This window comes from Aethina tumida, chromosome 2, assembly GCF_024364675.1.
Source record: "Aethina tumida isolate Nest 87 chromosome 2, icAetTumi1.1, whole genome shotgun sequence".
Classification (NCBI taxonomy): Eukaryota; Metazoa; Arthropoda; class Insecta; order Coleoptera; family Nitidulidae; genus Aethina; species Aethina tumida.
In genome coordinates this window covers 33,408,668-33,433,874 of record NC_065436.1, presented here as the reverse complement: position 1 = coordinate 33,433,874, position 25,207 = coordinate 33,408,668, and the positions used below count along the sequence as shown (strand labels likewise).

Genomic DNA, 25,207 nt, shown 5'->3' with positions numbered 1-25,207 from the left:
ATTTTATTGTTGTACACATTTTTAATTCGTTCTCCGGTTAATTGTTGGCGAAGGTTCTTGTAGAAGTTACGTAGAGAACTGGATATTATTTGAGTTCATGTGTTTTTGAAATTCTGGTTAATTGTGACCAAAGGTTTTTACTGAAACTTTGTAGAAAACTGATTGTTATTATTTAAGTTGAGGTGTGTAAAACGTATTGGATCACATCGTAAATTTTATTTGCTGGATTTCAAGTGCATTAGCAAAATGGGATTTTTAAAAATAGATTTTATTAGCACTCTGGTATATAAAAATGTTTTGGAATTTGTATATTTTTTTAAAGTGTATAAACTTTTATGATTTGAATACTTCATTCTTGAAATCTATTGTTGTTATTTATGATGAATATGTACACGTTTTGGTGGACAAAGCACAAAGGGCTTTTGTTGACTATGGCACAATATTTTACGGTAATTATCACTCAATCTTTTCAATTTCGGTGCTATAAAATGGAGGGAACAAATTTTTATGGGACTGCACAATGAAAATTATGTCAGTTTTCAATCGCTTAACTGAATTAAATTTTATTGGAACGTGACAGTGAAGCGTTGATTTATACAGGGTGATTCACGTAACTTATTCATTCATTATGTCATGAAGTGATTTTTAACATTAATAAAAATGTAGTCTAATGTTGTCAGATGATGCATAAGCATGGTGTTTCATTGAAAATAACAAAATTATTAATGTGCAAATAACAGGTCCATCAGTCTGTCAAAATTTTTGGAAAAATTCAAACTATTTGGTTTAGGTGTAGAATTTAAAAATCTAAAAATATACAGGATGTACTATGGAAAATAACAAAGTTGATGTCACTTCCTGCGAAACCAGAAATGAAACTAAATTAGAAAAGTAGTTCAAGTCAAGTTAAAATTGCTATAAAAATTTTGAATCAATACCTTTTTTCATTTTTGTTGTTTCATTACGCATAAAATTATACGTAAATAACGAAAACCCTGTATAAAATTTGGGGTACTAATAATGGCTCCTTATAGAATAATCTTTGCTTAACTTGTATTTCAAAAATGAATTTTCCATCATCAAAATTTGTGGCTTTACAGACATTTTAGATACACCATCAATCTGTCGAAATTTTTGGAGAAAAAATAATAACTCAAAAACAATTAAGTAGGAATGAGACATTGTATAGTGATTTTATTTATGATTACATGTAGAATTCAAACATGCAAAAATATACAGAGTGTCTCATTCAAAATAATAAAGTTGTCACTAGTGTCAGTAATTCACGTTATAATCGTTATAAAAATTTCAAAGCAATTCATTTTTCCGTTCTTATTGTTTTAAGATGCACAAAATTGAACGTAAATAACGAACACCATGTATAAATTTTGTTTTATTTACATATTAATAATGGCTCCTTATGTAATGATCTTTGGTTAATATGTATGCCAAAAATCAACTTTCTAGCATTAAAATGGGTGATTTTACAGACATTGAATTTAGTCATTTTATTTGTAATTATATGTAGAATTTAAAAATCCAAAATGTACAGGGTGTTCCATTGAAAATAATAGAGTTGATGTCACTTCCGGCAAAACCGGAAATGAAATTTTGTTCAAAATAAATGAGAAAAGTTAAGTTAAGTCAAGTTATAATTGCTATAAAAATTTAAATTAGAATTTTTTTCGGTTTCTGATAAATATCTAAAGATAAGTGAATTACCCTGTATTTTTGATTTGAAGCATTTACGTTTCAATTATACACAGGATGTGAATTTGGGACTCTTCGCATAAACTGCTCCACATTTAAATGCTGTGTATTTTTTACTAACAGGATGTTTCCTCATAAATCACGTTGTGCTAAAAGTTCTCAGGATTTTATTTGCACAAAGCGTTGCGACTTTCTCGACCGTTCCTCAGAAAAATTTTCTGCATGCTGTGGCGAAAAAAAACTCCACGTGAAAGTAACCAGCAAAACGGATCCATTGTTCGATCGACAAACAGTCGATGTGTCAGTGTGTTTGGCCAGACCGTGGGGGCCGGTTACGGACAAAAACGCCGCGACGAAGGTCGAAGGCCGGTGTCTTTGCCGTTTGCGGCCGCAATCGGCACGATCCGCCGCGCAAAGTATTTTGCATTGCGGAGCAACAAGTGTTCAACCAACCTGGCCGATCTGTCAATGTAATGCGTGTTTTAATTAAGTTTTTACGCACCTAATCAGCCAATTAGACTAATTGGCGTGCGTATTATTGTAGGAACGCGGAACATTCGAATGTGGTGTTGCGTACTGTTCGGGGCAGGTTTGTTGACCGTCTGGTCGCCAACTGGAATTTGCATCGTGATGCTGCGTCCGGGTAGAACGCAAACTGGGCACTTTTTTCCGCTGACTCTTGTGTTTGAACAACGATGAATTATTAGAAGACGACAATCACTGGAATATGTAGTCGTCACGTTTGTCCTCGATGATCGACCGATTTCCGTGATCTGCGGCAAGTCGGTCGACCCACCACCACTCGACGCGGAGTGCACCGGTTCTTCTTGGGGCTCGACCATCACTTTTGTTTTGGCATCAGCATCAGTGGAGGAGGATTTCACCATCTGCCTCGCCACCTGCCCATCTACAAGTTACATTGATTTATTTGTTTTGTGGTTTAAAATACTAATTTGCCCGTCTGATTGATCAAGAAATTCAACTGTACTGTAATATTGTAACATCGTAAATCGACCTGTTTTCTTTGTTTCACCATTTTTTATTAAAAATTTATAACATTAAAAAAAATTAAGCTTAAAAATATAAAAATAACCAATTATATTATAAAAATAAATAAATAAAATTATTAATTTAAATTGTCATAATTAAAAATTAAGATAAACAAAATTAAAAAGAAGCAATTAACTTTAAATAATAATAATAATAAAATTATTAATTTAAATTAATAAAAAAATTAAAATTATTCAATTAAATTTGAAAATTGTTTAGTTTTATGTTTTTAATTCATTTGGCAAATTTTAATTTTTTTGTTTAAATTTTATAAATTTAAATAAATAATTTTAACAATTTTAATTAATTGATTTATAAAATTAAAACAAAAAAATAAAATAAATTTATTTAATTGATTGACTGGATATTTTTAATTATAATTATTTAAATTATATGAATTTATTTTTTTTTATTTTTATCTTTTTTTAGTTAAATTTGTTTTTTTTTAGATTAATTTTTAAAATTTTATAAATCAAAATTAATAATTTTAAAAGGTTAACTTAATTGATTTTTCTTAATTTTTTAAATTTTATAAATTAATTTTATTTTTAAATTTAAAACTGGTAATTTAAATTTAATTAATTGAAAATTTTTAATTTTTTAAATGTTTTTTCTTAATTTTTTAAATTTTATAAATTAATTTTATTTTTAAATTTAAAACTGACAATTTGAATTCAATTAATTGGTAATTTTTAATTTTTTAACTGTTATAAATTTAATTTTTAAATTTTTATTAATTTTTAAATTCAGTTGGTAAATTTTAATTTTTTAAATTTTACATATTTAAATGATTTTACTTTATTTAATTAATTTATAAAATGTTAAAAAATGCTTTAAAATGTTACATTATAACTTATTAAAATTAATATCTAATTTATGAGAAATTCAAAAATCAAATTTACCAATTAAATTTGAAACAAAATTAAAACTAACAATTTAAATTTAACATTTTTAACTTTTTTAAATCTGAATTTTACTTTTAAGTAAGATATAAATAATTAATTTTAATTTTATAATATATATATTTATATAATATAATAAATTGCTAAATTTGATTTTTTTAATTTTAATTTTTATTATTTTTTTATTTACTTTTTTTATTTTATTGTTTTAAATTTAATTAACATATTTTAAATCTTATACATTTAATATAATAATATTTAAATTACATTAATTAATTTAATTTAATTAATTCATTCATAAAATTAAATATAATTAAACTTAAAAAATATGAAATATCCTATTAATTAAATAAAAAAAAAATTAATTTAATTTCGTAAAATAAAAAATGAACAAATTAAATTAAAAAAGGAAAGAGACTTTTTACAACCTCACTGTATACAGTGTTTTAATTATTTAAAATCATCGCCGATGTATAAGTGAAAACATCGGCATGGGAAAACATCCACGCCATCCGTCGCATCCCAATTCCTCTACATCGGATCAACATGATCAACTACGCCGATGAAACAAAAATAAAAGTCGCATTTCCGTCTCATTATCCGGGCACCTGCATTTATTAGCGTTGATATCTCCATAATCTCGGCGATCTGCGGCTTCAGCTGTCGCTCTCCCCGTCCTAATCCGCGAGTCGGTGCAGTCTCGTCGACTTCTGCAATCTGTCCCCGTAAAAGTTACCGAACGAGAGTTTCGGCTTATATTGGCGAATGTAAAACGTTATATTGGCAGTTTTTGCGACCGTCGCCGACACGCTTGTTTCACCTGAACGGTGATTAAATGTCTGCAGTTTCGTTTTCTTCTTGGATTTTTCCGGTCGGTCGTGCTCGAAATATGGTTATACGGACACAATTTGTGTCGGGCCTTTGTGGAAAAGCGGATGGGTTTCATAGATCACACAGTTTGCTGTTTCCGCTTGAGCTGTGACATAACTATTTGGAAATATGATTTCTTTGAGGTGCACGTCGAATTGTTCCTTTGTCCTCCACTTGTATTTATTTTGCCCTCTGCTCACGTATATTGAATTGTAGATAATCTTGTAAATATAAATTCGTGTACAATTTTCGACGAATTTAATAAACATTATAAAACACAATTATAAAAATTCTTAATATACGCAAATTTTTATTACCTTAAAATTCTTATCATATCTGTAGAAATTATATAATTTTGAGTGAATAAATAAAATAAAATAATTTTTTTTGAAAATGTTCAAACTAAATTTCAATCATTATTTACATTATTTTTAACAATTATAAAATTTTTAGTAGTACAAACATTATATTAAAATTATATTTAAATCACCATTAATCAATGAAAAACGGACGGTCTTAAAATAAATATCATGCGTCTAAAAATAAATGAGTGAATAGTTTATTATTAGTATTAGTTTTAAGTGTTTAATTATAGTGTCAGTCTTTTAATTTAAATTTACTGTTGTGAATAGTATTTTTTGAAATAAATTTTATTTTTAATTTTTTCCTTCGTTTTATTTACACTTCCCTCCAAATTATGTTGCATATTTAGAAATTTATAAAAATATAGATTTATATGTTTAATAAGTATATTAAATAATCATACACATTTCTAAGGTGTTTTTTTAAATAATTTTTAAGAATTTTCCTAGTACCAAGATAAAATTATAATAAATAAAATATATTTAACGTTTACTGATTAAAGAAATAAAAAAGTTTTGTGTATTAAAAAACTGAATAAATAAATCCTAAAATTGTTCATAATTGCTGTATTTTTAATATCGCTTTGATTTTTGATTGTAAATAATTTTTTTGATGTAAATAAAGTTTTATAAACAATTTTTCAAATTAATAAATTAATTAATTAAAATAAAATTCATAAAAATTATATTAGAAATTACTCAAAATTATGTTATTATTGTAATTATTTTAGAAATTATTAAAAATGAATAAAATAAAATTATTAAAATATATATTATTATTAATGAAAATAAACTTATAAGATTGGTTAAGATTTGTAATTCGTATTAAAAATTGTTTATAAGACTTATTTCGTTTTGCTCTTTTGTGTATTTTATTATTACAGGTAATTTTATTAATAATATTTGTTGGTAAAATTCATAAATATTGTATTAATTATATTAAAAAAACTGAATAAATAAATATGAACAATTGTTATAATTAACCATAATACATTTAAATATATTTTAAATATAAAAAAATACTCTATTAACTATCATCACAATTTTCTAGAACTTGATTTTATAAATTTTGTTAAAATTGATTCCACTGATTTTATTTTCTATTTTTAATGCATATAAACAATATTACTAATTCCTGTTGTAAACAGTTTTAAGCATGTTTTATTGTTCTGCTAAAATATATAACTTAAAGAAATGCAAAACGTTTATTTGAACCATAAATTACGAGTCTGCGTTGAAACCAATCGATAAATAAAGTTGTTGAAACCGCCACATTGCTAAAATACTTTTGCGGCTTCCATAGAATGAGTAACGACTCCTTTACTATTCCTGAAAATTTATGAAAACGTGTAGGAGAAGACATAAAACAATCATTTTTACGTCCACTTTACAAATTCGTATTTTAAATATTATTCACATCCGTAACGAGCTTTCGTAATTATTTGAGAAGATTCCGTGAATCAAGAGGAAAAAATTTAAATGCACGTATATCACAAAAGCGACGAGCTGGAGCAACACAGTAATGATAACACCATCAATTTACACGCTTCGCAACTCCAGTTATAACTTGTGTATAATTTTCCGGAGTCAGTTTCCTACGTGAACCACTTCCCTTGTTTATGTTTGACTTTCGAACAATCGTTTGACTTCATTAATTAGATTTCCACAGTCGCAAACTGTCGGTGGATTACACGAAATGACGTCGTGTGTAAGTATGTTGGTGAATCATCATATACAGGGAGATTCACTTAACTTATACATAGTTTATGGATAACGAAAAAAGGTATTGATTTGAAATTTTTACAGCAATTTTAACTTGGGTTGAACTAATATTTCCAAAGATTTCGACTGATTGATGGTCTAACTAGAATGTCTGTAAAATTACCAATTTTGTTGCTAGAAAGTTCACTTTTGGATTAAACGTTAACCAAGAATCATTTTATAAGAAGCCATTATTAGTACATAGTCCAGACGAAAAATATAAAACTGAATATGAATTTTGTCTTCATATCCATCCTAATTATTTAAAAAACTATGATTCTTACTCATTACACAAGTTGGAATTGGTAAACCTGTGCTAAATTAATTATGTTAAATTAATAATCAACGTTGCCATTTAGTTACGTGATCCCCCGGTTCTTGTGCAAAATAATACCCACTTATTCATTTATGAGTGATTAATCACCGTATCCCAGGATGTAGCATCATCAACATTCAGTGGACGTGTGGGATTCACACGGCGCACGTATCGAATACAGGAAACGCGGAAATTAGCCGTGGCCGTACGTACATCATGGCAATCTGCGCGCACCGTTACAAGAGGGTCTCGTCCCGTCTCATTAGGTGTAATTTGATTAATGGCTCGTCATCCGATGCCCCGCGGTGATACACGGCGACATCGCGCCCGTTGTAATCGCACATAAGACGGGGTCCCGGTCATTACCGAATAATGGGGTCAAGTGATTTTCAACTTGGCGTTCGGCGTGTGTCGAATGTTGGGGTTGTGAATCGAAAATTTTTGTTATTTATAACGACGGACTGCGGTTCAAGTTTAATGTACGACTCGAATAATACTTACTTCCTTCCTTCCATCATATTAGGTTTGAAAATATGGTTTTTATAAGTATATTTAAAAATAACTGTAAAAATAAATTGGATAGGTTAACCGCCTATGGTTTCCAGGAATCACAATATTTTTACTGGTCGGCCGTGAACCAGTGAATTAACGCAGTTTTATAGATGGATTTCGTTGGGAATAAGTGGAGACCTAGATTTTACATTAGATTTTCATTAATTTTCATGAATTTGTTTGATCTTGTAAATGTGACGTTTAGTGTTTCATGTTTCCATTGAAAAAATCATTTTGAAAATTTGAGGGTATTCCTGGTAAGTTTTATTGGAATTGTTTATTAGGTGAGGATTTTCATTTTTTTATTACTGTTGTACAATAACAGTGCCTTTATTGTTCTAAAAGTGTATTTCTAATATGTTATATTTATAGACTATATAGTATGATTTCTTCAGTTTTCATGTCTAAAAAGTTACCCTGTAGGTTTTGCTTTTGTGTCAAAAAAGTGAAATTTTGTCAATAAATATATATTTTCATGCTTTTCAATTGAAAAAAAATATTTAAATGTAATTTTATATTTTAAAACATTGTTTTTTAACACAATTAAATAGGTCACTACACCTAGAAATAATTGATTTTTTCCAATTTTTTTTCAGAAAAATATTAACATAATACATATCATTATGCATAAATTGTCGGAAGCTAATAATGGATCGGAACCCCCTCTTTGATTAAGATACTCATTGACGTGTTGTGGTATCTATCTAATGAGATTATCGACATTTGCTTGTGGTATCTCATCCCACACGAACTGAATCTAACCTAACGTATTAATTTATTAAGGGCTGTGCATGGTTCTGTAAATTCCTTAAGCGTTGCCCCAACATGTCCCACACATGTTCGATTGGGGAAAGGTCTGAAGATCTGGGTGATCAAAGCACTATATTCACATGGGAGGCTTTTATGAAGTTTAATGTATTCCTGACAATATGTGGACGGGCATTTTCTTGCGGAAAAATTAGTCCGAGATCTCTTCTGTAGGGATGAAAATAAGGCTCCAAAACGTTTTCCACATATGACTGGGACGCCATATTGCAACTAATGAAAACTAAAGGTGACCTCTTACTTTAAGCAATACTATTTTACTCACAGAGTTATGAATATGACTGTCCACAGCAAAGCGAGGATCACGTCTTTCTCCACGTCGTCGACTTACTAACACATGCCTATTGTACACGTTGTGGTTCCATTCCCCAATCCCATTGTTGCTGTTCCATATGCCAGTCACTACGTTGGTGCCTATAGTTTGCCAGTAGAACTAAGTCCAAAAAAGGGGAGATAAATCCATAGGCCAAAAGACCTTATACGAAGGTAAACATTGAATACCAATTGACTTACTTTCATCGGCAATCATCTGCGTTGTTCTCATCCTCTCCCTTAGGGTCAATTATCTAAGACGACGTCTTGTGACTCTGTGGTAGGTCTAGGTCTAGATCTTCTAGAACCTCCTGCTCTACCTCTTTTGCCCTCTTTACTCCATGACTATCAACATCGTATTTTTCGACGAAATTTCTGCTTCTTCCAGGCTTTCTATTATATCTCTATAAAACTGGTTTAATTGGCTAATTATATATAATACTATTTCTTCTTCATACTTTAGACATATTAAACATTTAGTAAAAATTACTAAATATAATAAATTATCACAAGAACTAAATACACGTTTGAAATATCTTGAAGATATGAAGAAAAAATAACAAAAAACCGAAAATGCGGTTTCCGATTGTCTTCAAATCTTAATCATTTCTTACTTCAATAAGATGTATACCATAAAATATCTAAATGTTGCCTTTTTTGCAGTTAGTATATATGTATCGTTTCCAGGAATCACAATACATGTGCATTTTTAAAGTTTTTCGATATTTTTGACGATTATTTCAATTGTGGAGACTTTGGAAACGTGTCATTATTGTTCCTTTGACTGAAATGAGTGAATTTAATCCAGCCTTTTATGAAAATTTGAAAATATTTTGGGTATGCGTTATTAAAATATTTTATTAGTTTAATTTAGGAATGAATTTATTTCTAAAGAGCATTGGTCATTTCGTTCAAGAACAAATTATCTGTAGATAAATTTCAATTTCCATTAAAATTTTAAATGTTTATACATATTTATATAGTTGGCTATGAATTTTTATGGCATCGGCTGAGAAAAATATTTAATTCAATAAAATATATTATAAATATTTAAAAAAATGAAATTACAATGTGTATTTGAAACGTAAATAAATGAATTAGGTGAATGGTAGTTTATTATCTGAATATCTGTGTTTATAAATAAAGTAAAAATTTTAAGATTGAAATTACATATTTGTAGAGTTGGCTAGGGATTTTTAAGCTAAATAGGGGCACTGAGTATTGCTTCCAAGTGTCACCAAATGTTTGGCGTTGAGTGAATGCATTTTTTGAAACGTCTGCGATATTTTGCCGGTTTTCATTGTTTTTGTATCATGTTTCTCCGATTGATATGCATGATATTCACGCGGGTTTACAAAAATGCAATCAAAATATTGGGTATGTTTTATTGATCAAAATATTTTAGGTTAGTTTTGGAGTTCATTTCTTTTGAGGCCCACGTTGAACTAAACAACACTTATTTTTTATCATTTAAACTAATATCAAAATATGACTCCAAGTGAAAATATAATTTTACATTTTAAGAAAAAGTGTAAATTTAAATTACATATTTTTATTGTCAGCTACGAATCTAGCAACACATATTTTTATAGTAGGCTGTGGATTTGCAAGTTAGATAGGGGTACCGAGTATTGTTTGCGCGTCTCGCGGCAATACGCACCATTCTAATTGGTCGACGGTTAGCAAGTGCATTTTAAAGGTTTTGATAAAGTTAAGACGCGTCCGCGGTTTTCATCCGATTTTTCGACAATTTTCATGATTTTTTTATTGTGTAAAGTTCGATAACGTGTCATGTGGTGTTATAAGATTCTTTTGACTGCTATGTGTGAATTTAAACCAGGATTTTATGAAAATTTGAAAAAATTTGAGGTATGCATAATTGAGACCTTTATTAGTTTAATTCGGGATTTATTTCTTTTTGAGACGCATGGATATTAATAAAATTGTATTAAGCAACACTTTCTTATCATTTAAATTAATTATCTAAATATAATTCCATATGTACAACAAAAAATGCAAATTTTTAACCACATATCTTTATAGTTGGCTTTAAATCTGTTATGGCGGCGACTGAGAAAGGAAGTTAATTTAATAATAAAATATATAAAAAAATAATTTAATTTTTTATTAGGTTTTTAACGAATTGTCTCCAATCTTTGGGCGATTTTCACTGATTTTTGAGTCTTGTTTATTGTAATGCGTCGTGTTGTGTTTTATGATTCCTCTGATTGGTTTGTGTGATGTGATTTCTATGGACTTACAAAAATTTATCAGAATATCAGATATGCTTTGTTGACACCGTTTATTAGATTAATTTGAGAATTAAACTCATTTTCAAACATATCGATATTATTTATTAATGTTGGCCTAAAGAGCATTTACTTTTTATCATAGTTAACTATAGTTAATATAATAGTAGAATATTTAATAAGAATTTTGGGTATGCGTTATTGGGTTATTTTAGGAATTAATTTCATTTTGATAAAGGTTTCGTACATTATGAACATTATATTAAATAACACTTCTTTAAAATTTAAGTAATTTCTTTACTTGGTACTTATATCTAATTTCAATATGTACTACATTATTATAACATACATTTAGACAAGTATGAAGAAAATTGAAATATACTATAAATAAATAACACAAATATAAGAAATGAATATAAGATGAAATGAACTGAAATAGAAACATAATAACATTGTTAGTGGAACCTTATCGAAATGTTTGGCAAACATCAAAAATCCAATATTTACCCCTTCTACAATTCTAAGAAAAACAAGTAATTACGAAGGACGTTGAAAAATGCACAGCCTACTTAGACAGGCATCATTCATCCTTCTCTAACTCTCATAATCAAATATGTCTTTTTCTTTCACTCTTACGGGTACAAATGCAAAATTAAAAGTTTAAACCGAGTAGAATCGAATTGACAGAATTCGACCGTCCCGAACAAACATTTGGGAGTTGTCATAAGTACATTTTAAAAAATCACATTACAACTATCGTAAATATTTTTCTACTTTTGAAATTTAGTCAATTAATTTTGACATCTTAAATTATTATATATTAATTAGTACAATATAATTAAAATTATCTGATAATTATAATATTAATTTAATTTACAGGACAAAAAATTAAATAAATTTCTTATATACTCATTTTACAATAGGACACCCTTATAAAATTTGTATTTTTTGTCCGATTTTGACAAACTTTATTTTAATTGTAAAGCTTAAAAATGACAAAATGTCACGTTTTTTAGACCAAAACCTACTTGATCATTTTTTATGCATGAAAATACTGTATTAATCACCTCCTGAAATGTATATATACCAAATTTTGTAAAAAACATACATATTCATATTCTGTGGAAAAATTAAGAATCATATTTTCTGTTAGAATTTATTTTTTAATTAAGTAGTTTATGGAGTAAACTGTCAAAAATAGCACATATCTTATTTTTCAAGAAAACAAAAACGTGACATCATATTTATAAGTACATATTTTCATGTTTTATAATTGGAAAAAAAATATCCCAATAGGACAAAAAATACAAATTTGTCCTATTCAAATGGGCCACACTGTACAATAAAACATAAATATATTTTAAAATTTTAATCTTAATAGAAATACGTAAAAAATACTTTTAAAATTCCTTATAATTAATGAAAATAATGATAGAATTTTTATAAAAAATTATGAATTATAATATTAAAAAACTAAATTTATAAAATTAGTGATAAAAATTAACTAATTTAAACAATAAAAATTTAATATGAATTTTTAAGATAATTCTAATAAAATTATTATTTTATTTAAATTGAGAACTCATATGGATTAAATAAAAACCAATGTAGTCAAAGATACTTTATTATACCAACGGTTGAAACTAGTATATAACTAATAAATTATGGTTCACGTTGTTTCTAATTTTATGATCCTAATAATCAAATCTGCATTTGCGCTCAATCTGGCCTCTCCGAACATACCCCAACGCAGTCTGGAGAAAAAAACCATGCACATCACATGGAAATCCGGAATGATATTATGACCGATTCGATATTCAAAAACTAACGAGCTCCGTCATGTTTATGTTTTCGTTGCATTTGACTTTGTAATTTACGTTGCGGCCGTATCAGCCGTGCATATGCTTTGTCGCGAAACGAAATGGAAATTACGCTGACTGGCTTTTATTTTGATGGGCTGCGGGGAAACGTGCAAAAAGACCAAAACAAATATACCCCGAGTTGTTTAACGGTTAAGTCATCGTAGTAATGTCGTCGTTCCACCAGAGGAGCATACTATTAATACGAAGAAATGGGTGATGCAGTGGACAAGTATGCGAAAGTATTCTTTTGGCTCGATTCCAGAATTATTTTGAGTCCGATACACTTTCACGTAAGTGCCGATTTCCACTGCGGCCATACACCACAACTTTTACAATTATCATCTCATCAAACTCGAGGGGGAAAAAGTTCCGTGAGCGGAACTTGCTTTAAAATAAATCATAATCCGAATTTTTGAGAGGATAAATTCGGTGGGTGGACCGGCGATATATTTACGAGCCCGCCGGATAGATTGAACAAAAACCGTTGGAACAGGCCATTAGCGTGTTTTGCGCCAATACTTGGGTTGTTTATTGCACGTGTTTGGATGCTGTAAATCTCTGGTTGTGTGATTTACTTTAGGCAAAAATGGAAAAGTTATCACATAAAAAAATAATTGTTTTTTTCTTAATATTTAAAGCAACTGTACATGAAGTAATTTAGTTTGATTGATAACTTTTAATATTTTTCATAGCTAAGATTTATAATGACTTTTGTAATAATGCGCATCCGCCAATTTTTAAACTGTTAAAATTTTACATAAATATTATTAATAAAAATAATATAGAACCAAGAAAAATGTCCTCAAATTTTATAAAAATTATAATATTGATAAAATCTTTTTTTATTTATAAAGATAATATTAATCATATTATTTATTTTTAATAGTTAATTAATATAAGTACAGTTTAAAAATGTTTCTTATTTTTACTTTAATGTTAAAAAATAAAATAGTTATAAATTATAAATGTATTATAACATGTAAAAAAATTAAATTCATAAAAATTTAGAAAATTAAATTTGTAACTTTTAAGTTTTGTAAACTTTTCTGACAGTTAGGAAATATAACTATTTAAAAAATAATATTAAAAATTCATTGAAATTCATAAAAATTATGAAATTCTTTAATATTCAATATAATTTCTATAATATAAAAAATAAAATATAATATAAATTATAAATATTTTAAAATATTAAAACAAGTATTAATAATTACATATTAATAACGTATTAAAATTATAAATAATATTTATATATTTTAGAAAATAATAAAATTTACAAATATTTGATGATTTCGTTAAGTTTAATTTTATAACATAATTGATAATAATAAAAAATAATATTTATATATTTTAGAAAATTATAAAATTTACAAATATTTGATGATTTCGTTAGGTTTATAACATTAATAATAATAAAAAAAAATAATTAAAATAATTTATACACAAAAATATATTAAATTATAAAATTCATAAATATGTAAAATTTTTTGATTCGATAACCCCAGCCCTTGAAACACAGAGCGGAGTCGAATTTTACGGTAAAGCTACACCCCGCACTTTAAAAATAAAAAAACGGTTATTTTTCGAGCCCAAAATTTTTTCTTTTGGGCCGAAATTAACCCATAAAAAGTCCGAAATTTGAATACCAAGAACACTTCGGAATCGACAAAATTAACCCTGTAATGTCAATGAGAAAAGTGCAAGTACGTAGAAAAGTTAAAATTTAAAAAATCACCCATTATTTTTTGAACCACATTTTTTTTCTTTTTATCATTCGTGAGCCCATAAAGAGCCCGAAATTCCTACATGAAAATTTTTTTGATTCGATAGCCCCAGCCTTTGTAACTCAGTGCGGGGTGTAGCTTTACGGTAAAGCTACACCCCGCACTTTAAAATTAAAAAAAAGCGGTTATTTTTCGAGCCCAAAATTTTTACTTTTGGGCCGAAATTAGCCCAAAATGAGCCCGAAATTCCCATGTAATTGTTATACCGTTTTGGCGAAGTGCGGGGTGCAGCTTTTCTCACCTGAAAACATGTTATTAAATTCTAATAATTAATTATAAAGCATTCATTTAAATTTAATTAAAAGATATTTTGATAATCAATTGTGTATAATATAATAAAATACAAATTAAACAGTATTTGATATGTTAGGTTTATTATACGTTAATAAAAAATAAATTTATTATGAATCTTATTAGATATTAAAAATGTTGACTTTATCTAAAAATAGAAAAACATAATTAAAACATTACATACCATACTCATTTTTGTACGATTTTATTCTTAAAACATTTACAATAAGTTAATTTGCAACGTTTTGTAATTCAAAGTAATACAATTTCTGGTCGATTTAATTAACTAAAGCAAATGCTCTCGTGTTATTGTTCTGCCTTTTGACGTTGTAAATTGATACTTTGATTGAGTCCAACGTTTATTCGATGAAATCACGCAACGTATCAGGCTCCAGAATTAGCAGTTTCCAACTTCATTTCAGATCGCACACCGAAATCTTGCGGTCGGACTATTAAGCACCATGACGGGAAAATCAATTTCAATTCTACTGCCTAATAATTCATCCACCCAACTATATCTGCGGTTTGAATAGCTAATCAACATCCACGTACATATCCTATGATTGATGCAGTTAACAATTAAATCAAACCGATATCGAAGCTAACCGCAGTTGAGTTTGAACGGCATTTTCCCACTTTAAGTTGTCCAAAGCAATTCGGATCGCCATGAAGCTTTAAATACCCGTTCTATTTAAACTGCACTCCGCTGAGCAATTGACGGCTCCACTAAGGCTGGCCAGTTTTCCTAATTAATTCTCCAGACAAACTACTCCCGACGCTCCCGTCTCAATAAGCGTTCCATTCGAACACGTCGATGCGAAATTGAAACAAAAATTAATGCAAACCGAACGGAATGACTGGTGCAGTTTGGGAGGAGGTCGGAAATGTCGCATTGGATTTTCTTTGCGGTCGCTATTTGGTAAGTTTCCAGCGCCGTGTACGCTGTCATTGCGGGCCAGAAGAGCGGCAATGATTTAATTCGGTTCGTGGAATTGCAAAACATCGTCGCGGGCCAGACGTTACGAATCCGACCGGGAAATCACTGCGAATCTGGAATTAAGGCTGGGGAACTCTATGTGTCGCACTGAATTTCGTGGCGGGATGCAGCGGAACACGAAAACGTCGCGGGAGTCGGGCGTTGTTTAATTTGGCGTGCGATTGCAGTTTGAGCACTTGTAAATTTGACAATGTGTATTTTTTTGGTGTATATGTGACTATTAGATGGAATTTTAGATTTTTTCAATATCTTAAAGTGATTTTAGGCCAAAGTCTAAGAATTTTAAAATTTATATTTATATTTATTTATTTATTGAATAATATTTCCTTCTAAACTTAATTGTATGAATAAATCAAGAATTTAAAATGATGAAATTTTAAATATTCTGATAATTTTATTGGTTTTTATTAAAGAAATGCGAATTCATGAAATACACTGTTCCAAGAAATCTATAATAATTGATTATTAATATTTTCTGAAAACGGGAAAAGTAAACGTATAATCTCTTTGTATATTTATTTAAAAATAGGTTTTTATTTATAATTGTTACAAAAAATATTGTTTTTCTAAAAAAAAAATAAAAATCAAATACATTTAATGTTTTTAAGAAATAAAAAGGTATAATATAATATGGGGTATTTTCACCTGTATTCAATTTGCTCAAAATTCTTTCGGACAGTTAGAATGGTCCCTTCAACGTCTCTCAAGAATGTCCCAGATATGTTCTATTACATTTAGGTGAACACTGCGATCTGGCCAAGCCATAGCATTAATCCCAACGTCAGCAAGTATGTGGTCTACAATTTGTTTTTTAATTTGTATCGATAAATGAATACCTCTAGGCATTTAGCTTGAAGGATAATAAATTATAAAATCAACTGTATTGAATATACGATTTGGTTGCTTTACTTATGAACCTTACTCTATGCAACTGGTCAATCTAATTTTATTCTTTAACATGTTGAAGACCGTATTGCAAAATCGTATTTTCACGACCGGAATTTTTCTTATTGTTAATTATGTATATTATTTTTTAAATATTTTTTTAGGGTACAATAATTTGAGGTAGACATTATATAACCTCTAGATTTGCAGTAGCTACTGTACATAAATTGTATTTAAACCATGCCTACCGGTGTACAAACGGTCATGAAAAACATGTCGTGTGCCCACCCGTGAGCACTCATGACGGTAATGTTGTTGCGTAGTGACTCACCGGTGGTCCATGCGGTCTTCAACGTGTTAAAAATTTGCGTAGTTTTTTATTTTTCAATGGATACAAGATAACTACGAAAAAATTTACCTGAGTTTGAAAAACTTGAAAAAAAAAAACAAAGTGGATCTTAGCGTCCACATTAAAACCATGGGTCCAATTTTGTCTTAGGATCACATCCATTGGACCACAAAACAGTGGGGAGTGATTTTTAGAGACGAGTCTATAATTAATTTATAAAAAATGGTAGTCCTGCTCACATTAAACATCCTACATAGTCGAAACTACAGAAAAAGTTTGTTTGTTTGTGAAACATGGTGGTGGTTCAATTATGCTATGGGGATGTTTTAATTCTTCTGACGTAAAGTTGATTTAAGTACAGGGATATATGGAAGAAATGATGCTTATGAAAACAACGATCCTAAATATAATTCCAAAACTGTAATGGATTGATTAAAGTATAAAATATCGATGTTTCATCATCCCGTTCTAATATCCAGTTATAAACCCTATAGAAAACATGGAGATCACGTTTATAACCAAATTCGATAAAAAAATTGAACAAATTTATATGTGTGTGTGTCGAGAAAAGTGTATATGCCATTAACAGCTCACATTTTAGCTAAACTATTTAATATTTTAAAAAATTTCTGTATGCAATGTGTATAATTGAATTAAAACATATCAAATTATATTGAACAAATATTGGTATATAATAATGACCTGTTAACTATTTGTGTTGGGTTAACATTCATAAATCGATATTTGAATATAATTACGAGAATAATCGTACTAATTAGCCGTTTCACATGCGCGTTAATTAATGGCTTAATTGTTTCGCAAAAAGTGAACATAGAGAAATGAAACTATAATACATATTCATATAACATTTGTCATAATTTCCCGCGCCCTAATCCCAATTTATCCACGCATTTAATATTCCCCGTATCGTCAAATATTTAATTAAACCAAATCGCAGGACGGGGATAAATCGTTTCATCAGTGCAGGAAGTAAATCTTCCCTGTATCGTTGTCGTGTATTTTTTATTCCTTTTGTTCTAAACGTAATCTTTCAAATGGACCGCGCGTTCGACTCTTAAGACGTCTGATTAAATCAAGGGGGCGAACGTTCCCCACAAACGAATTTGTAAAATGTCTCTTTTGTAACGTGACACCGCATTCCTTTGGGCATTGATCAGATATTGTTTTTGGGAGCGAGATTTACAAGGCTTTTGGATTATTTACGATGTATTCTTATCTGGGGATATTTAAGGAATTAAAAAAATTCAAGTGCCGCAATCAAATTTATTTAATAAATTGTAAATAACCTATTAATACACATAACTCATTAGTATCATTTATCTATGTATGTGCAACGGAATATTAATATAATTAGACAGAGGTCACGCATTTTAGCTACAAACAAGACGTACATTAGTTTAAAAATACAATAGTACTGTTTACTTATGAAATACCATAGGAAATAAAACAATGTTTATTAACAATGTTGTTTGCGGATGCCACACTTTAGATAACATTCTAATTTCAAAATCAAACAAGTTTTAAATAGATAATTAACAAATACATAATAATATTGAGTTAGTGATGTATAATTAATTCTTAAATTGACTTAAAAATTAAAAAATAAATTAACAGAAATATGATAGTTGAAACAATTAACATTTTATTTAAATTAATAATTATATGAAAAATGTCATTTAAAATTTATTAAAACTTGTGAATTTTGAAATTGCTTCTTCAGTTCTAGAAACTAAATAATAAAAAATAAAAAATGGAAATTGAATAGTAAAATTTTAATGAAAGAAATAAAAAAAGGCAACTTAAAATTTATTTTATAAAATAAGTAAGAAATATTATTCCCACATGAAAAATACACCACTTTTTTTTAATATCGAGTAATTTCGCCTTTCTTCAAACTTTGAACTTTTTATATCAAACATTGTAATGCTTTGAGGCTATACACTTCTGTATGTCAATTTCGTAAAAATTTTTATAAATATTGTTTAGTAAAGTTGCATTTGTATTTTTTTCTTCTTCGAACATTCAACCCTTTTTATAGAAATATGTAATGCATTGAAGGGGACTCTTTTTGTTCTTTTTCCTTTGTCGCATCTCATGAAATGGCAAACGACACCTCGTACAACCCAATAATTCGTCCACCCTTCAGCCGAGCCCCTTGCACGGAACAGTTTTCCCACCGACCCGTCTGAAATCCAGACAATCGCGAATAATCCCAACCCCGAACGATTTAATAACAAACCAGACACCTCAGCACTTCCTCACCAGCGTCAATTAAAAATCATAACGAGATCGAGTCGCGGAGACGGATCGGAAAGAGGTGCTAAATGATCTTCGACTCCTTTCAGCATCCAGGGCGAATTAAAAGGGGTCGTCCCGTTTAACTTTGTTGCCATGTTGTCCCCCCCGGCACCCCACACATGCCGGGCCCCTTTTCGCCCCGAGGATTTGGGTATTACGGCGCTAAATGGATTTGATGGGGGTGTTTCAGGAAACTGGAAAAAGTCCCACCTCGTCGACGCGTATCGATTGCCTACCAATGACAATGGACACGTCAATTTAATTAAACGCTTTACTTTTCCGGTGTAATTTGTGGTGTTGACACTTTTGTCGAAATGTTGTTTTGCAATTCGTGCAAACCATATCGGAGCATGTAAATCAATTCGGGCATTATGCGAGAAATCAGCAGCTGCCACTCCAGCCGTATTAGTCTCATTTCCATTTTCAGCCCAGACATTTCTTAAACCAACCATTGTTTCAACCGTGGCACTCGAAACGCGACAAGTGCTCCTCGAGCCTCCGCCGTGACTTCATTAGAGTCCGAAAGTTTGAGACGTACCCCTTGAAGTGCCAAAAAGGGAGAGCGCACATAAATCTTTACGCGCCATTTCGTCTGTTACCTGATCGTAGAACTACTTCATAAGCGGGGGGTTGCAAACGGCGACAAACATTCAAACCGATAACGCGGTTACAATTGTTTTCTTGGGGGAAGTTTCGGGGTAAGTGATTTGTCCTTTAGATTTATGAAGTACCATAAATGCCGCCGTTTAAAATCAATAAAACACATTCGTGGCGTTTGACTATGTAATAATAACTATAAATTTACGACGCTTCTATTCTATATTCTTTCCAGGAAGCTTGCCTCATCAGTTGTTTGATTACTTTCTTGTTAACAAAAATTATAATTCTTTATAATAGCACATGAAATAATTATATGCAATTATATTTAATAATTTTAGTCCGTTACGAGTCATTAAAGTAAAACTTTCATCCTTTATAGGCTTGTTTTTCCATAAACATCGAAATACATAAAAGTTTTTTACTGATAAATTTATTGACCCCAAACCGGTGACAAACTGTAACACTAACATAACATTAAAATGTCTGGTCCAGGCTCTGTACCAAAATAAATTCATTGGCTCAGATAAATATGTTAATTTATCGCTGTTCTGATTTTGTTGATGTATAAACTAATCAAATAATCATTTCACCGTTCTTTGTGTGAAAATTAGAAATGTGGCACTGATTGAACGTTTGAAGCTGCACTCAATTACGGGCAGTGTAAGCTGTCGGTGCTGATTGGTACTTACAGACGCAATTGTCCATAACTGCCTTTCGAATCCATTAATTTAAATTGTGTGTAATTGATAAGTGATTTACGGGCGATAACAAAAACAAGTACATGTCCGATTACGGTGTCAGAATTTAATTGAAAATCGCAACAAAACAAAATAAAACACGAAGTACTCAAAGTACCATTATGCTCAAGTACTGTTCTTTATCTACAGTTAAGTAATAAAATAATTATTTTAAAATTGATGTTTATTTTGCAACACAATGGTGCAGTGATAATTATTTATAATTAAACATTGTATGCCATGTCCAGCCAGTTTATTGCTCAAATCATTTTATTCTGTGTCTGTATCATGTGTTCGCGCTGCCACCTCTCCGACAATAGGTAATACACAAATTACAGGTTCCTAAATTGATTTCCTCCCCCTATGATATTTCGTTTTGAATTTTGATACTCCATGTTTTAGAAGGGAGCTAAGATTTTTACTTTATATTGACTAATTTCGTAGGCCCAATAATCTTAAAGTAGTTTGAAATCTCATATATTTTTGAGATATTTTATAATCAATGAGTAAACACTATAACAACAAAATCTGATGAAAGTTATCAATCAAAACCAATTTAAACCGTAGTCGATTTATTTAATAGTGTCGTATTTATTATTGACTCTTAATTTTATTTCCAGGTGAGTTCCCATTTCCCAACAGACTCGAAGGTAATTAATTCCATTTGGATATACTTAATAAATTAAAATTCCCCATTCCTTTGCCTCGCTTTGCACACTGAATCATTCTAGACCATCTAGATTAATCGTCTCGCTCGTAATTCACGGCGTGCATAATTTTTTCGTTCACCACTCACAATGTGCATGACTCATGTAAATTTTTCCCGGTCTTTACGACTTTCTGCCTGCCACGTTCATGACCCATTAATTGAATTGGATGAAAATGATCGATCTAATTTTTTTTGACCCGCAAACTTTTCTAATAGTGGGTCAACAAAGAATAATTGGATTGCCCTATCTGAATTTATTTGGTGCGGCTAATTAATGAGTTTTAAAACGCGATTAGAATGATTAATAGTTGTTTCCAGACGCTGTAAATTCTTTAACGTTTTGTTTGGGGCTTTTTTCAATCAAATAAAATTAGTCCAATGGATTGTTTGTAGTGGAAGCTCGAAATAGCCATTCATAAAACTAGAAAACCATATGGGAGATGCACTGTCTGTAAACAAGCTTCACGCCTGTTTATTTTTTTTTTGTACACGGACTCCTTAATAAGAGACCGTGTGAGTCACCCAAACAAACCGAGATGCATTTACTTTTCGTCTGGTGCACATGAGATATCGTGAAAGATTGTCTTTTTTTCTCCTCCCCGAGAAAGTGAAACGGTCGCGGTTTTGTTTTTTAATTATACTCGAGTGAACATTTTCAATGTTTCCATTATTGAAATTTTCATTCTGCGCGTCGTAATGACGGGCTTTCTATAGACAATTAATATAATGTTTAATAACTGGTTGTTTTGTAATTTATGATGCTTTTATTGGCAATACGCGATGAACTCGCATCTTGCCAAGTAACCGTTGTTTCGATATTGATTACGAGTTGCAACAGCTCCTGCTATTGCAGGATCATGAATTAATATTATAATTATTTTCTTTGTTTGCTAGATAAATAAAAGTTGAATACATAACTTGGAAATTAATTTTCTTTAATATTCTAGATTTTACTTCATTTCACTTAAATTACATTTTATCTTTAAGATTTTATTATTTTTATTTTTTAATTAAACATATCTTATAATTTTCATTTATACCTTTCTTTTTAAGATTCTTAAGTTAAGTTTATTTATTTTCTTTTAGTTTCCTTTAATTATTTTTATTTTTGATAACATCAAATTAGTACAATTTAGTCAATTTTGAATAACTATTTTTGTATAATTTTGTTTTTGTCTATTCTTTAATTTTTTTACATTTTTTTTTTTTTTTGACATGCTTGAAAAACCATTATTCTGAAAATAATTTTTGAGTAATTATAAAAACCTAAAATTATTTACCTAGTTTAGAGATAATTAACTATTTCTTTTTGAATATGTTTGTAGGTTAGATTTCTATCTAGTCTTGTTATTAGTAAGATGGTTTAAAAATAGCCATTTTAAAATTTTGCTCAATCGGTACATTGTATTCGACCAAAAAAAATTACTCTGATTTTCTTTTAACTAGTATTCGAGAAAAATTTTATCATTTTCCTTAAAAAATAATTAGTTTTAACAAAAATTATGTTTTCATTAATTCTCTATTTTTATTTTATTCAAATTTTCTAATTATTTTTATTTTCCTTGAAAAGTTTATAATTTACTAATAATTTTTATATGATGATTAAAAATGTAAAACTACCTACCTACTTAAGAGTTAATTGACAATTTCTCTTTAAAAAAGTGTGTGGGTGTCATTTCTAATCTTATTGTTAGTAAAATGGTTAAAAATAGACATTTTTAAATTTTGTTTAATTGGTTTAAATTGTATTCGACCAAAATAAAATTACTGTGATTTACTTTAAACTAGTTTTATAAAAAAAATATAATTTTTCTTAAAAAACAATTATATATAACTACAATTTCTGTAAAAATTTTTTTTTATTAAGTCAATTTTTTTATTTTTTACACTTATTTAATTAGTTTTATTTTGCTTAGAAAATTTATAATTTTCTAATAATTTTTGTATGATGATTAAATAATATAAAATCAACTACCTATTTTAGAGTTAATTAAAAATTTCTCTTTAAAAATGTGTGGGATATCATTTCTAGTCTTATTGTTAGTAAGATCGATAAAAATGGAAATTTTAAAATTTTGTTTAATTGATTTAAATTTTATTTGAACAGAACAAAATTACTCTGATTTTCAATCTAGTTTTTTACAAAAAATATATCATTTTCCTTAAAAACATTTATTTTTAACTATAATTTTTGAATATTTTCATCATATTTTAAGTATCTGGTTCTTTTTTTTTATTTTTTTCCAATTCTATATATATTTTTTTTATTTTCCTTGAACAAATTATAATCTAATAATAATTTTGATGTTTGATTAAAAAATAAAAAATCATTTACATATGTCATAGTTGATTGACGATTTCTTTTAAAATAAATGTTTGGGTGTCGTTTCTAGTTTTATTGTTAGGAAGATGGTTAAAAATATACATTATAAAATTTTGCTTAATTGATTTAAATTGTAATCGGTAAGGACAAAAATTACAGATTTTTTGTGAACTGAATTTCTACAAATGTATTTTATTTCAAGTTGTCATTTTTGTATCAGAGCCAAAGTCAAAATACACCTAAACAAAAATAATGTGAAATTCTCGTACTTGTTTACTTGAAACAATGTTTTTGCTACAAAAACAAGCAGGTTTCAGAACAATGCCTTCTGGTTGTAGTTGGAACCGTTCCATTAAAACATTCTTCCAGCCACGCTTCCAAAAACCATTCGAAACCATTTTCATAACCGTTCCGAAAACTTTTAGATTGAATCGTCCCTCACCCCTCCTTTTTGTTTGCCATCATTCATTATCTGATCCCATTCAACGTTGTTCGATAATTTTTGTGTATACGTTGTCGGGAGACGTTTTAAGTGGCCGTAAAGCAGCCACTCCGTCCCGATCTCGCCCCCACGAATCTCGGTAATCCGTCGGCCTCGTCCTCATGCAATATTTCTAATAACCTTTAATAACCGGGGGGTGATTCAAGTCTTGTCCCCCCCCCCCTCAACGTCACTAATCTCTCACTTTAACTCAGGTGCCCACACAAAGCAACGCGTCTGCATTATTTAACGATGTACCGGCACACGAGATGGATTTATAGACGGGGTAGTTACTGTATGGTTCTTCGCTTCGGAAACCCATTTCGTAAAGATTTTACGGCTCTAATCTACCCCGCAGTCACCCACAACGTTTCGTTGCGTTGTCACGCAACTTCGCATCTTGTTGCAAGGGGTGATTTATGTGGTGAAAAAGCATAATTTAAATATGTAGGTCACGGGGAGTTGTACTTTTAATTAAAACGTTTTCCTCGTGCACGTACAAATTGCCGGTTTCGAAACATTTTTAATTCGCCACCACCCCCGCCTGGCTTTTGTTAATTCGACACCCTTGTGTTTTTATGTGGTGTTGAATGACTCATACACGCGGAAAATATATATTAAAACATGTTTTTCCCTTTAATGAAATTTAACATTATTAATCTTATTTAAAATATTATAAATTACAAAATTATAATACAATATATATATACAGTGAAAGTCAAAGTGTCTAAGGAACACCTAAATATATTTAAATTATTACAATAAAAAAACTAATTAAATAAATAATATATTATAAAATGAGGTTATAACCCCTTCAATAATTAAATTATTAACTCCACCAAATATCCAAATATTTATTATGTTAATTATAATAATTATGCCACGTATATTTTGTTATTAAAGACTAATTCTCCTCCTCGGTTGTTTACGACCGCCCTACACCTCCTCCAAAGTTCACCAC

The 25,207-nt window shown here is 29.4% G+C and overlaps 1 protein-coding gene across 5 annotated transcripts in view; it reads left to right on the top strand.

Annotated features, from left to right (window-relative positions):
- The window catches only part of LOC109599945 (cyclin-dependent kinase 14), a 121,084-nt gene that overhangs the window by 1,364 nt on the left and 94,513 nt on the right, over positions 1-25,207 (top strand). For 3 of the 5 annotated variants that reach the window (XM_049963200.1, XM_020016002.2, XM_049963196.1), the window contains exon 2: positions 21,354-21,383. The exons of the other annotated variants lie outside the window; for them this stretch is intronic. In XM_049963200.1, the coding sequence (XP_049819157.1) occupies positions 21,354-21,383 (30 nt within the window). The remainder of the gene's footprint in view (positions 1-21,353; positions 21,384-25,207) is intronic. 5 annotated transcript variants of the gene reach the window in all.